Raw genomic sequence first — 14,489 nt, 5'->3', positions numbered from 1 at the left:
GCTACGGGCATCCCTGGGAACAAGAGTCAGGCTCTGCATACACCAATAAGCAGCCCGCAGCCTCTTTTGGATCCCACCTGGTCCCCGTGCCGCATATGTCCCTTCTTCCTGGGAGGGTGCTGCCCCCCTGAAAAATGCCACCCTAGGCAAATGCCTTGTTTGCCTTGTGGTAAATACACCCCTGATGAGCGCCCAGTCTCACTAGCATGCTGCCTACAGGAACCCCTCTCTGCCTGGAACATGACTGAGCTGTGCGAGAACAGGTACTCCATAGACATCAGCACCTATATTAACCAGACTACCTTCAATGACGAGTTCCTGGCTGATCTCTTCCATAACAGCAAGCAGAACAGAACCAAGGCCACCACAGACTACCACCAGGGGCTTGGAGGGATGCTGGATATCTGGGGGTGTAATCAGGGTGGGGGTATCTAAAAGTCGGGTTAGGGGTGCAAATTACTTGCCTTGCCCCAGGCCCTGACAATCCACGCTACACCACTGTCTCACTGTAAACAACTTTTTTGACCCTTTACCAGGGGCGGACTGACCATTTGGAAACTCGGGCACTGCCTGAGGGCCCGGGGTCAGTAGGGGGCTCCATGAGATGCCCCAGGTACCTTTTTTGGTAGGCTTTTTTGAGTTTGGGCAAGGACACAGTGGCCCCATGATCCTCTATTGTACGGGGGCCCCATGAGTTATCAGTCCGTCCCTGCCCTTTACACTCTGGCTTTTGCTTGCAGCACTCCACAGAAACTGACCTACTAAAACTCACCAACAATTTACTAACTGTTAAAACCAATAGCCAGTACTCCATACTCTTACTTCTAGACCTCTCTGCAGCCTTTGATACTTTTGACCACCTGCTCCTTCTCAATAACTGCCACTGCCTTGGTCTCCAAGAGTCAGCTCTTTCCTGGTTCTCCTCCTACCTATCACAGCACTCCTTCAAAGCTACCTATAACTCTGTGTACTCCTCTCCACTTCCTCTCTCTGTAGGGGTCCCCCAAGGCTCTGTTCTTGGATCCCTTCTCTTCTCTATCTATACTCCTCTCTTGGTCACCTGATAACCTCCCATGGCTTCCAATACCATGTCTATGCCGTTGACACCCAGAACTATTTCCCTACTCCTCACCTCACTCCTTCAATCTCCTCTCACATTTCTAACTCACTAACTGACATACAGGCATGGATATTGCTGCGCTATTTTAACTGGTAATTGTGCAGTCATGCAATGATGCACCCAAACTAAATCATCTATCATTTTTTTCACACATATAGAGCTTTCTTTTGGTTATATGTGATCACCACTGGGATTTTTCTTTTTTTGCGATATGAACAAAAAAAAAAATTAAAAAAAAAACTATTTTTAACTTTTAGTTATAAAACATGTAAAATTAAAAAAAAATCTAAATTCTTATTACATTTTGGCCAAACTGTATTCTGCTTCATCTGTTAGATAAAAAACCCCCCAAAAAACAATAAGTGTATATTGATTGGTTTGCATGAAAATTTAGCATCTACAAACTACGGTATATATACTGGATTTTTAAAAAATGTTATACTACTAATGGCGGCAATCAGCGACTTACAATGGGACTTGAAAGGGAAATCAGACACTAACTGCCACTGACTAACTGCCACTGACATCATAGTGACACTAATACAGTGATCAGTGATAATACTATACAATGTTACTGTACTAATGACAATGGCTGGGAAGGGGTTACCATCTAGGGAAGGGGTGTCAAACTGGTGGCCCTCCAGCTGTTGAGAAACTACAAGTCCCATCATGCCCTGCCTTAGGGAGTCATGCTTGTAACTGTCTATCTTGCAATGCCTCATGGGACTTGTAGTTTGGCAACAGCTGGAGGGCCGCCAGTTTGACACCCGCGATCTAGGGTGATCAAGGGGTTAAAGTGTGCCTAACTTGGTGTAATGTGTGTAAAGTGTGCTGCTTTTACTAAACCATCTCTAAGTTTCTCATCCCTGCTTTTCAGAGAAACTTACAGATGGCTCCCTCTATACAGAGCTCTGTGTTGTTTACCAACATAGAGCTCTGAACTGTGATCATACACAGTCAATTAGCAGGTCCCAGCTGTGAATCATTGACCAGGACTTGCTGACAGATGGGAGGGCACACGAAAACCAGAAGTAGGCAGCAATGTACCCATACGTTGCTTTGCCTACAGCAGCTGTCCTTCCTCAGTACGTTGCGGGCTGGCGGTCATGAAGTGGTTAAATACTGTTGTTAGATAAATGCAGTTCATTACTGCTAGCCAGAACACTGCGGGTGTTTTACCATATCTCTCAGAGTAGTGGTATTGTCCTACTGATTGTTTGTACGAGTACACTTGAAAATACTCTCCTTTGGGACCCGTACATGGGTCGAATTCCAAACGATTTTTCAATCTAAAATCGATAACATCGTTTGTTCTGTAATCTGATGGTGCCACCAATGACTTCGAAAATTGGTTGTATTACAAGAATTTTTCAGCATGCCCGATAAACGAACTGGGGAGGAACCACAAAAATTGGCCGGTGTCATTGCCCCACTAACAGAGCGAAAATCGGCCGATTATTCTTAGTTCCGATTTTCGAACGAAAAATCGTTCGAAAATAGACCCGTGTATGGCTGGCCTTAAGCTATGCTTGGCCTAATCAATTCTTTGAAATATCTCAAGGTGTGTCAGTAAGTGCTGGGTGAGCAAGGCGTCATCTTCAGGTGTCCTGTGAGATCCCAAAACAATACCAGCATTTTTCCCACTGACCCTCAATACATTGGTTTTATCAGGGGTTTACAGAGACCTAGACGTTATTTCAAGGGTTCCTCTAGGGTAGAAAGGTTGGGATAGGCTGATGTTGACAATCAGCGGCGGACTGATAACTCATGGGGCCCCCGGGCAATAGGGGATCATGGGGCCCTGTGTCCTTGCCCAAACTCGAAAAAGGTACCAGGGGCATCTCATGGGACCCCCTACTGACCCCGGGCCCTCGGGCAGTGCCCGAGTTTCCAAATGGTCAGTCCGCCCCTGTTGACAATGCACAAGTAAGGGTGTCAGTTTTGTGAAAGATCTGTAAGATCAGAATTCTCTTTTAAACATGAAAAAAGTCTTGTAATAACTGTTGCTCAGATTCGGAGTGGGAGAGAGCTGCACTACGCACAGATGTCTACCCAAAACTACGAGAATACTGCAGACACACGCAAGGCCTGGAATTCCAGGTAAGAGCTCGCTAAAGGTTTCTTACTAACCATATATACAATATGCATATATATATATATATGTGTGTGTGTGTGTGTGTGTGGCCAGCAATCCCATATGATTTTAATTTCCAGAAAGAAGGAACCCACATGGAAAAAAATATATTTTAAAAATATTCTTCCCAAATATATTGAGATATATTTGAAATACTACAATTTTGGCCGTATTAAATATATTTATATATATATATATATATATATATATATATATATATATATACATACATACATACATACATACTGTATGTTGAAATGCGTTTTTTTTATATTACAAAATATATGAAAAATATTTTTACAAATACATTTTCAAATATATATATATATATATATATATATATACACACACATACATACTGGATGTTGAAATGCGTTTTTTTTATATATTACGGAATATATGAATAATATTTTAAAAAATAAATTTTCACATATATATATATACACACACACATACATACTGTATGTTGAAATGCGTTTTTTATATATTACAAAATATATGAAAAATATGTTTACAAATACATTTTCTCATATATATATATATATATATACACACACACATACATACTGTATGTTGAAATGTGGTTTTTATATATTACAAAATATATGAAAAATATGTAAAAAAAACCATTTTCAAATATATATATATATATATATATATATATATATATATATATACATACACATACATACTGTATGTTGAAATGCGTTTTTTATATATTACAAAATATATGGAAAATATTTTTAAAAATACATACAAAAAAAAATAAATATATATATATATATATATATATATATATACAGTATATATATATATATATATGTATTTCTTTAAAAATACATTTAATCTACATTTTTGGAATGAATTTTCAAATATGTGTAAAAATATATGTTAAAATGGCTTTTTTATATGTTAAAAAAATCTGAAGAATATATTTAAACAATATATTTTGAAAAATATTTTTCATATATTTTGTAATATATATAAAATGCATTTCAACATACAGTATATATATAAATATATTGAAAAATTCTTTTGAAATATATTGAATACGGCCAAAATTGTAGTATTTCAAATATATGTCAATATATGTGGGAAGAATATTTTTAAAACAAATTTAAAATATATCTTTTCTTCCATGTGGGAATTTAACTAACAATTGATAAACTGTGGTTGTTAATGGGTGGAGTTTAGACTGTTCTCTTTCCCAGGATGTACGGTAATCTAATCGTGGTGGCAAGACTTTGCTGAAGACAGGTGAGACAGAATCTCCTAGATCTAAATTGACTTCAAAGGCAGGCATTGCACTGCTGGATTACAGGGGAAAATCCTTGGGGTCAGGCGGTGGTTGAAACATACAATATAATTGGGACATCTACAATATTTTTTCCTTTCCTGTTGTGAACGTCACATCTTTTGTCCTTTCTTTGGTGGTTGCAAGATGTGAGTATTGATTATTTAGGGCCCAAAAGCGCCAACGTTTGGGGACCTTCCTGACAATAATGGCTCCCTCACTGTTCAGCACAGGGGCAGGCAGAAACAAATAATAAGCAAAGTAAAAGGATGGTGTGTGCAGGAACAGTGACTAAGGGCACTCACCATAAAGGCAGATTTTGTACTGAAGGTGCCTTTAAATATAACTTTGCCCAATCAGGTGTAGCACCCTCCCAATTAGAAAAAGGGATTCAAGGTAAATTTAGTTTGGCTCCTCTGTAGCCAGTAGAGCAGTTGTTGATTGCTTTAGCCAGCTCAGTATTTCACAAGCTCCTGGTCTGATTATTTCCCCCTGCATTCTAGAGGGTTCTCGAATCACAGTCAAAGGAAAGGCAGTAGGGTAGTCTGAATATTTATGGGGACCCAGCCAATTCCCGGGGAGGTGTGTCCAGTAGGTGGCTGGAGAGCCCATAAATAGTCTGGGGCCTGGAGCAGACCTTAGTTTTGTCCTGGGACCAGTCCTGCAGGAGGAGCCCCTAGCCTTGAGGGTCTCTGACCGATCCTAAGGGCAGTTCCCTATGGGGCATGCTTCAAGGATGCTAGTGTGGGGTTTTTGAATCTGGAAAGCTCGCTGGAGAGTGCGCAGTGGAAGTTGGAGGAGGGTGTCTAGTTGTCTTGTGGTATTGTAAGCTTTGTTTCTCCCTCACTGAAGAGTGCCCAGTGGTTATTGTAAGGGGGCACTGATGATCCTGTGACCTTGTGAGTACTGACGTTACTGACTGACTGGCATTGTAAATTCTGAGCCTGTAGTGCACAGGCACTATAATTTACATAAAAGTGCAGCGCTATGCATTCAAAAGTACTAATAACCATAAAAAATATTACATAAAAAATTATTTTTATGTATGATTATTTTTTATGTATTTTTTTTAATGGTTATTAGTACTTTTGAATGTATAGCGCTGCACTTCTTTGTTTATTAGTTTATGCATTGACACCTGCGGGACTGTGCTGGCTGCTTTCATTTTGTATTGAGTGGTATTTTATCACATATAGCGTGGAAAAATTCAAATTGTTTACTATAATTTACATGACTGTGAAATCTCTGAGCCAGCTTCTCTGCACAGGAAGTAAATGGAGACCATGGAGGATGCCTAAGCAGATATGGCTCCGTCGTTCTGGAGAGAAAAGCAGATGAAGGCATTGTCAGGGGCAGGGGCGTATCTACCGCAAGGCAAACAAGGCGTTTGCCTAGGGCGGCAGTTTTTAGGGGGGCGGCACTGCCCCACCAGGAGAAGGGACCTTGAGAGCAGCGGTGGACAGAGCCATGCAGGGCCGTCAGCAGAGGGGTACCTTCGGTACTCTTGCAGTGGCCCGGACAGCAAGAGGATCGATGTGAGGGAGGGCAGTTGCAGAGCGATGCTCCTGTACCTCTCCCTCCAGCAGCTGACGAGCCGGGACCAGGGGACAGCCTGGAGCAGGGAGAGGAGAGGATCCGAAGGAGGTGAGCTGTGCTGTGGTCTGTGGGATCTCCCTGCCTCCCTCCCTACACTGACAGATCGTATAGGACTGCACACACACACACCTCCCCCTCCTCCTTCCTGCTGCACAGAGATCAGTAGCCCTTGGAGGAGGTATGTGTGTGTGCAGTCCTATACGATGTGAGAAACGGACAGGGAAGAGAGAGAGAGGGGGGGAGAGAATAAAGAGAGAGAGAGAGGGGGGAAGGGGGAGAAGAGAGTGAGGGGAGAGAGAGGGGGGGAGAAAGGGGGGAGAGAAGAGAGAGGAGGGGAGAGAAAAGAGAGAGGGGGAAGAGAGAGAGAAGATAGAGGAAAGAGAGAGGGAGAGGGAAGAGAGAGATGGTGAAGAGAGAGAGGGAATGAAGAGGGGGAGAAAGAGGAGAGAGGGAGAAGAGAGAGGGGGGAAGAGAGAGGGGGGGAGAGTGAAGAGAGAGAGGGGGGAAGAGAGAGACAGGGAAGAGAGGGGGGAGAGAGAGGGGGAAGAGAGAGAGAAAGGGGGAAAGAGAGAGAGGGAAAAGAGAGAGAGAGAAGAGAGGGGGGATAGGGAAAAGAGAAAGAAGGGGAAGAGAGGTAGGGGGGAGAGAGAGGGGGGAGAGGGGGGGAAGAGAGAGGGGGGAGAGAGAAGAGAGAGGGGGGAGAGAGGGGGGAGGAGGAAAGAGAGAGAGGGAAAAGAGAGGGGGAGAGAGAAGGGGAAAGAGAGAGAGTGGAAAGAGAGAGAAGGGAAAGAGAGAGAGGGGGGGAGAGGGAAAAGAGAAAGAAGGGGAAGAGAGGTAGAGGGGAGAGAGGGGCGAGAGTAAGGGGGGGGGAGAGAGATAGGGGAAGGGAGAGGGAGAGAGAGAGAGAGATAGGGGGGGGGAGAGAAGGAAGAGGGGGGGAAGAGAGGGAGAAAGAGATAGGGGAAAAAGAGAGAGAAGGGAGAGAGAGGGGGGGAGAGGGAGAAAGAGATAGGGAAGAGAGAGGGATAGGGGGAAGAGAGAGAGAGGTAGGGGGAAGAGAGAGAGATAGGGGGAAGAGAGAGATAGGGGGGAGAGAGAGAGAGGTAGGGGGAAGAGAGGGAGATAGGGGGAAGAGAGAGATAGGGGGGAGAGAGAAGGAAGAGGGGGGAGGGAGGGGGAGAGAGAGGGAAGAGAGGGAGAAAGAGAGATAATCATATATATATATATATATATACACGCTTATTGACTCTCTCACGATCTCATTGGTGGGGAGGGGCCGCAAAATGTTTGTGTTGCCTAGGGCAGCACAAAGTCTAAATACATCACTGGTCAGGGGAATTACTGTAATTCTAGGTCCATGGTAACTGAAAGCAAATGATCCTCTTTCTTTTCCAGCCTATTCCACAAGCAGCCCCAGTTCAGTTGCAGTGTCTAGGGTGAACAATCAATGAGCAGAGGGTATTAGTAAAGCTGTAGAGGTAATAATAGGTACAATTTAAATATGTATGGACGATAATTGTACAGGACAGTGAGGTTCTCTGCTATATCTATTGACTTTGACTGTGAGAATACTCTGATGCCAGGTGCTGGATGGCTATGATGGAATACACCCAGATGACCTCTATAGTGCTAAGGTTCGGAAGATGCGCCAGCAGCTGCTGGAAGAATGTATCAAGTCCTCGGCTGGACCATGTTTTGTGGTAAGACTTTGATTTATTAACAAAAAAGTGCAGTGCTACCAATTCTGACTCCAACTGTTGTATTAGTTGAGTCTGGACTCACCAAACACCTGTTGTTTCATCCACAAAATCTTTTATTGAATGCAACAGCTTAACAGCAGACGACAGATGAGACAGATGATTGAAAGGACAGTATTTGCAGGTCAAAACATGGTTATGTGTTCTTATATGACTAGCAGCCATATTCATCCCAAGAAGACAGAGTGAAAAAGGAAGAGGTAATGCATCAATAGCTAGTGGGAGGGGACAGGATGGAAGACAGAAAAGGATGGTGCAATAACCAAAATATCCATAAGATGGCAGCATAATAACATTTACCATAACTATGCAAAATTATTATACTAAGTCCTAGTGTAAAGTCAATCACATATAAAGTGCTCTATAGTCTATATAATCACATATAAAGTGCTCTATAGTCCATATAATCACATATAAAGTGCTCTATAGTCCATATAATCACATATAAAGTGCTCTATAGTCCATATAATCACATATAAAGTGCTCTATAGTCCATATAACCACATATAAAGTGCTCTATAGTCCATATAATCAAATATAAAGTGCTCTATAGTCTATATAATCACATATAAAGTGCTCTATAGTCCATATAATCACATAAAAAGTGCTCTATAGTCCATATAATCACATATAAAGTGCTCTATTGTCCATATAATCACATATAAAGTGCTCTATTGTCCATCAAGTGCAACATAAATTGTTTCTTCAAAGAATGCACAGTTCACAACTTCTTTTCTTCCATATGTGCAAAAAAGTGCAAAACCGATATAAACTTCAATCTCAATATTTAAATGCTGCCTTCAGTGCTTTTCACTCCACCACTGTGCACCACCACCATTCTGGAAAACTCACAAGACAGCCATGACCTTCTCACTTCAGAGTTGGCCTAGATGTGATTTTGTAATAGATTCCCCAATCTGATAAATCACTTTGTAGGAAAAACCTCTCCTCTTCCAACGTATCACCACCGAGTGGTGAGACACATCTGTACAGCAGAACAGCCCACACTAGGCTTAGTGGAGCCGGACAGAGATAACAATAGGTGGATATACCCAAGTGCAGGACGGAATGCGCCATTCAATGTGAGCGCAATAGTGGATGTTTTAAAATGTATTGAGTGTTTTAATATAAGGTTTTACACTTTTATAGTCTCTTTTCCCTCCCTATATCATGATGTTCCTCCTGGTGATAAGTTGTAAGAGGAGAGGTTCTTCTTGCAAGTGATTTATCAGATTGGGGAACCTTTTACAAAGCACATCTAGACCAACTCTTAAGTGAGAAGGTCATGGCTGTCTGGTGAGTTCTCTGGAAGGGTGGTGCTGCACAGTGTTGGAGTGAAAAGCACTGAAGGCAGCATTTGAATATTAAGATAGAAGCTAATATTGGTTTTGCACATATGGAAGAAAATCATTTATGAACTGCACATTCTTTGAAGAAGCACTTTATATTGTAATTTGTGGACTATAGAGCACTTTATATGTGACAATATCCATAGCAGCAGGAACAGCTGGAGTCAGAGTTAGGCAAGAATAAGCTCTGAAAGGTAAAGGGCTGCTCTTGCTCTTCAGTGCTCTACCAGTGAGTAGGAACACTCCTCTCCCCAATATAACTTTTATCAAGGGAGAGCATGAGCAACAGTATATTGGCTGATAAAAATCCAACCTAATGATTCATTCAGATCCTGATGGCTATATGGTGTTTCCAGGCTCTTATTGGAGAGGAGTATGGGAAGTCCTGCCTTCCCACGGCGATCGAGTCCGATGAGTTTGAGAAAATTATACAAATAGCTGAAGAGCATGGAGTCTCTACAAGCATCCTGGAGAATTGGTACCATAGAGATGAAAATGGGATCCCACCAGTGTATAACCTGCTAGACAGGGAGGAGGTGTCACAATCTATCAGCCACCAGGTAGGTATGTCTGCGGCATAAAGGGGTATTATAAAAAGGTCATTAGCAACTGATATTTTGGGAATCTATGATTTAAGGTCTCCAAGTTGGAGCAAAAAAGAAGGGACTCACACAAGGTATTTTATTATTATTATACAGGACTTATATAGCGCCGATAGTTTGCTCAGCGCTTTACATTATGGAGGGAGACAGTACAGTAACAATACAGTAAAATACAAGAGGGATTAGAGGGCCCTGCTCCTTGGAGCTTACAATCTAGGAGGGAGGGGATAGTGGTACAAGAGGTAATTAGCTGTGGGGGATGGAGTGGTTGGGGGTGTAGGGGATTCCAGTAGTTAGCCAGGGTCGGGGTAGGCTTCCCTGAAGAGATGAGTTTTCAGAGTGCGCCTGATAGTGTGCAGAGTAGGCAATAGCCTGATAGCTTGGGGTAGGGAGTTCCAGAGGATGGGTGAAGCCCTTGAGAAACCTGGAGACAAGCATGGGAGGAGGAGACAAGGGAGCTAGAGAGTAGGAGGTCTTGCGAGGAACAGAGAGTACGGTTTGGGTGGTATTTAGATACAAGGTCGGTGATGTATTAGGGGCAGTGTTATAAATGGCTTTATACGTCAGTGTTAGTGTTTTGAATTTTATCCGCTGGGCAATTGGAAGCCAGTGGAGGGATTGGCAGAGAGGGGTGGAGGACACTGAGTGGAGGGATTGGCAGAGAGGGGTGGAGGACACTGAGTGGAGGGATTGGCAGAGAGGGGTGGAGGACACTAAGTGGAAGCCAGTGGAGGGATTGGCAGAGAGGGGTGGAGGACACTGAGTGGAAGCCAGTGGAGGGATTGGCAGAGAGGGGTGGCAGATACAGAACGGTTAGTAAGGTGGATGAGTCTGGCAGCAGCATTCATGATAGACTGAAGAGAGGATAGCCTGCGATGAGGTAGGCCAGTGAGGAGGGAGTTACAGTAGTCAAGGCGTGATATAATAAGGGAGTGGATGAGTTGCTTAGTGGTTTCCAAGGTTAGGAACGGGCGTATCTTGGAGATGTTGCGGAGGTGAAGTCTACATGATTTTGTCAGTGATTGGATCTGGGGCTGACAGGACAGATGGGAGTCTAGGATTACACCTAGTACCCTGGCATGAGGGGAGGGACTGATGGTGGTGTTGTTGATCTTGATGGAGAAGTCGGGGGGGGGGGGCACGGGCTGGGGGGAATACTAGGAGCTCAGTTTTGGAGAGGTTGAGTTAAGGAAGTGGAGTGACATCCAGTCCGATATGTCACTTAGTAGGCTGGTGATGCGATTGGAGACTGAAGGGGTGAGGTGGGGGGTAGACAGATAGATTTGTGTGTCGTCGGCATAGAGATGGTAGTTGAAGCCGTGGGAGTTTATCAATTGTCCAAGGGAGGAGGTGTAGATGGAGAAGAGAAGGGGTCTGAGGACAGAACCTTGAATTACCCCAACAGAGAGGGGGAGTAAGGGGGGGGTGGTAGCGTTATAGGTAACACTGAAGGAGCGCTGCGATAGATAGGAGGAGAACCAGGAGAGAGCGGAGTCTCTGAGGCCAAGAGAGTGCAGTTTTTTGAGGAGGAGGGGATGGTCAACCGTGTCAAATTTCATTTGAAATGAGTTTGATTAAATTGTTAAAGTGGAGATTATTGTAGTAAATCAAACTATCTATTGCATAATGTGTTGCATGACTAAACGTCGCTTCTTAAATTATTGTTCTTGGGTTGCAGTGGAGTATCATAGACTTCGCTGTCTGCCTGCCCAACTGGTTCAAACATGTTTTGTCCAAAATAACTTTGCGCACATATTGAGTACTGTTTATTGCTGCTATAGGGTATCTCACAGCAATGGGACCAGATAATCAAATATACTATCACAGTCAGACAACATACTGTACATCTTTTAGGGTCAGTTTGTTTTTGGATCCTACAAGGTCTATGAAGCAAAAGGAAGAAATTCACACAAATAAATGGAACATACAATATATGTAGTGCTACTCCCGTAGCAGCTGCAAGAACACTGTCAAGATCTTCCCCAAAAGCTTTGCCCACAGCCAGGCACACAGCCTCTTTCACACGCTTCTTCAATGAGCAGTCTAGGGTTGTTGTTTTTTGTTTTTATTTTTGGAGAACTTGTATAGGGTTGAAGAAAGTGAGTCCAAAAACAAGAACTATGTGCATTTGAGGACTTCGTTAGGACAAGTCTGTGCTTTCAAATAATAAAAGAAAAAACAAATCAACACAAACAAGATACATTAAATGAACCTATTACTTGCAAGCTGATTTTTGCGCTGATTTGTGCTTGCAACAAACAGTGGACTTCAGCTTTATAGTAGAAGTAGTAGTTCAAAGCTCCAAGAGCAATGTCCCTTTTAAGAAGGAGGATGAATGGACAAAGCTCTTCAGGACACCAGCTGATGTCCCTTCAACTGGACCCACAGCTGACTCCCTAGCACCAGAGGGGTTAAAGCAGCACAACATCTCTAAGATCCTTTACGGATGTCTGTACTCACAAGGCCCAAAAGCGCCTTCTTCTGTGATACCAGACCAGATTTTCATTAGATGGCCCCTCAGTCAGCTTTAGCAGGACCCGGTTCTCAGCATTCAGCATTCAGGCCCTCAAGTCACTTACCTGAGGCCGCACAGCAGCAGTTGCTTGGGAGGGCAGCATGCCCCCTTCAGGCAGGACCAACCCTATACAGGAAAAAACCCAGAGCACAGTGTGCTCAATGAATATATACAGTCACCCTGCATGCCATCTGCATAGCTCCACACCTATCATCCAGAAACTTCTCAAGTTTTATGGATGCAGAGGGAGCTATCAGCCTGGCAGGAGCAGATCACTCTGAGCGGACGTAACTAGCAGAACAAGGCATCACCAGGGGCTGACTGACAACTCATGGGGCCCCCGGGCAATGGGGGATCATGGGGCCCCTGTGCCCTTGCCCAAACTCAAAAAAGCCTATGAAAAAGGTACCAGGGGCATCTCATGGGGTCCCCTACTGACCCCGGGCCCTTGGGCAGTGCCCGAGTTTCCAAATGGTCAGTCCACCCCTGGGCATCACTGATTACGGTGTGCAAGTTATGCCTTTACCTAACAGCAAATTACAATCACACTGACTAGTGTGATAACTGTATTTACCTATCAAAACACAAACTAAAGCTAACTATCTAAACCTAGAACCTACAGTATATAGGGGGGTGCTGCTTAAAACTTTTATGCATATGGTGCTTATTGTGGAAACCATGTGCATAGAATAAAATGTGGAAACTTGCATTTACAGAACTGTTTATACAGTTTATCTGACCTCCTGAATCATGTCTCCAGATAACGTGAGATGCTTGGTGGCCTGAAGACAACTAAGGAGTTTGCCTTATGTCCCAAAGTCAGCAAGGCCCCAAAAAGTACATTCGTATTTTTTTTTCTTGTCTAGGAGCTTGATTTTGATAAGACCTTTTGGTCTGGTAAATATTCCTGCTTTTAAAAGTTTTGTGACATTTTTATTTACTCATATCATTGTTCTTTAAAAAAAACTATGAAGAAATGTGGTACAGCAGGGACTTTTAACCTCTCTACCCCATGTACTTGTTTTCAGGCATATATGACCTGTCATGGAAGACTTATAAAAAAAAAAAAAAGATGAATCAGTTACATTTTGGCTAAGGCTTTGTGGTACCAGGGGCGGACTGACAACTCATGGGGCCCCGGGCAAGAGAGGATCATGGGGCCCCTGTCTTCTTGCCCACACTCAAAGCACACCCAAAAAAGCCTATAAAAGGTACCAGGAGCATTTCATGGGGCCCCCTACTGACCGCGGGCCCTCGGGCATGCCCGAGTTTCCAAATGGTCAGTCCGCCCCTGTGTTGTACTGATAATTTGTCACTGATCCAAAGGTTTTGGTGTTCATGTGTTTGTTTAGATGCATTTTTGGAACAATAGCGCTATTCTAAATTCACAATTCTGACATTCTGCCTACAGAAGAGAGATGATCTGAAGGCTTTTCAGAAAATCAAGGGATTCTTTGATGTTATAGTTCCATTGTCCATGCAGAAGGGAATTCTGGGCAAAGACAAGGCAAGCAAATATTTTTCCTCAGGTAACGTATAAGCTCATGTACTCTAGTTAGTTCTTCCCTGATTTTCCTCATCCCCTAGAACGATAAGTTAACTGCCATTTTGTTATTGTATTTTTGTTATACATGTGGTTTACATTATTTTGTCCATAAATGAGTAGTTCGAAAGTAAAGCATTGTGGTTGGCCCATTGATGATCCACCAGGCCCAGTTTGGTCACTTGCTATGACCACTCCCTCTTGTTTTCGTAATTTCTGAAGAAATTTGCATTCTTGAAGCTGTCCCTCCAGTCGGTATCATGGGAATAGAAAGAAACCATGCAGCCATATAGCCTCTCTCAAACATTTCACCCTAGAGGAACCTTTTAAATAATTTCTAGGTCTCAGGGAAACCCTACTAAAACCAATTCATTGGGGGACAGTGGAAAAAAATGGCCCTTGCATTGGTATGCAGTGGAAAGAATTTGGCTCTGTCAAGTGGCATTGACACAGGAACTACTGTATACAGGTACCATCAAATGGGTCAATCAGCCACCGCTCAAGGAACCCCTAGAAATCATCAGTATTTGTTTCAATAAACTCAAAATAGAGAGAGAGAAAAGGAAGGCAGAGTGACAT

General features: G+C 43.2%; 1 protein-coding gene across 1 annotated transcript; it reads left to right on the top strand.

Moving 5' to 3' along the window:
- The first annotated feature begins 240 nt into the window (after nucleotides 1-240).
- LOC149461631 (NACHT and WD repeat domain-containing protein 2-like) lies at nucleotides 241-13,907 on the top strand. Its single transcript, XM_089678031.1, has 5 exons — nucleotides 241-427; nucleotides 3,132-3,220; nucleotides 7,728-7,844; nucleotides 9,607-9,810; nucleotides 13,779-13,907. The coding sequence occupies exons 1-5, from the start codon at nucleotides 241-243 to the stop codon at nucleotides 13,905-13,907; spliced, it is 726 nt and encodes a 241-aa protein (XP_089534157.1).
- The last annotated feature ends 582 nt before the right edge of the window (nucleotides 13,908-14,489 follow it).

This window comes from Staurois parvus, unplaced genomic scaffold (genome assembly GCF_062004578.1).
Source record: "Staurois parvus isolate SC_StPar_1 unplaced genomic scaffold, SC_StPar_1.0 ptg000196l, whole genome shotgun sequence".
NCBI lineage: Eukaryota > Metazoa > Chordata > Amphibia > Anura > Ranidae > Staurois > Staurois parvus.
This window is presented reverse-complemented; position numbering and strand designations above follow the sequence as displayed.

Coding starts and splice junctions, on each gene's coding strand:
- LOC149461631 (XM_089678031.1), top strand. CDS start 241: ATGACTGAGCTGTGCGAGAACAGGTACTCCATAGACATCAGCACCTAT. Junction 3,221..7,727: donor CGCAAGGCCTGGAATTCCAG/GTAAGAGCTCGC, acceptor CTCTGATGCCAG/GTGCTGGATGGCTATGATGG. Junction 9,811..13,778: donor CACAATCTATCAGCCACCAG/GTAGGTATGTCT, acceptor TTCTGCCTACAG/AAGAGAGATGATCTGAAGGC.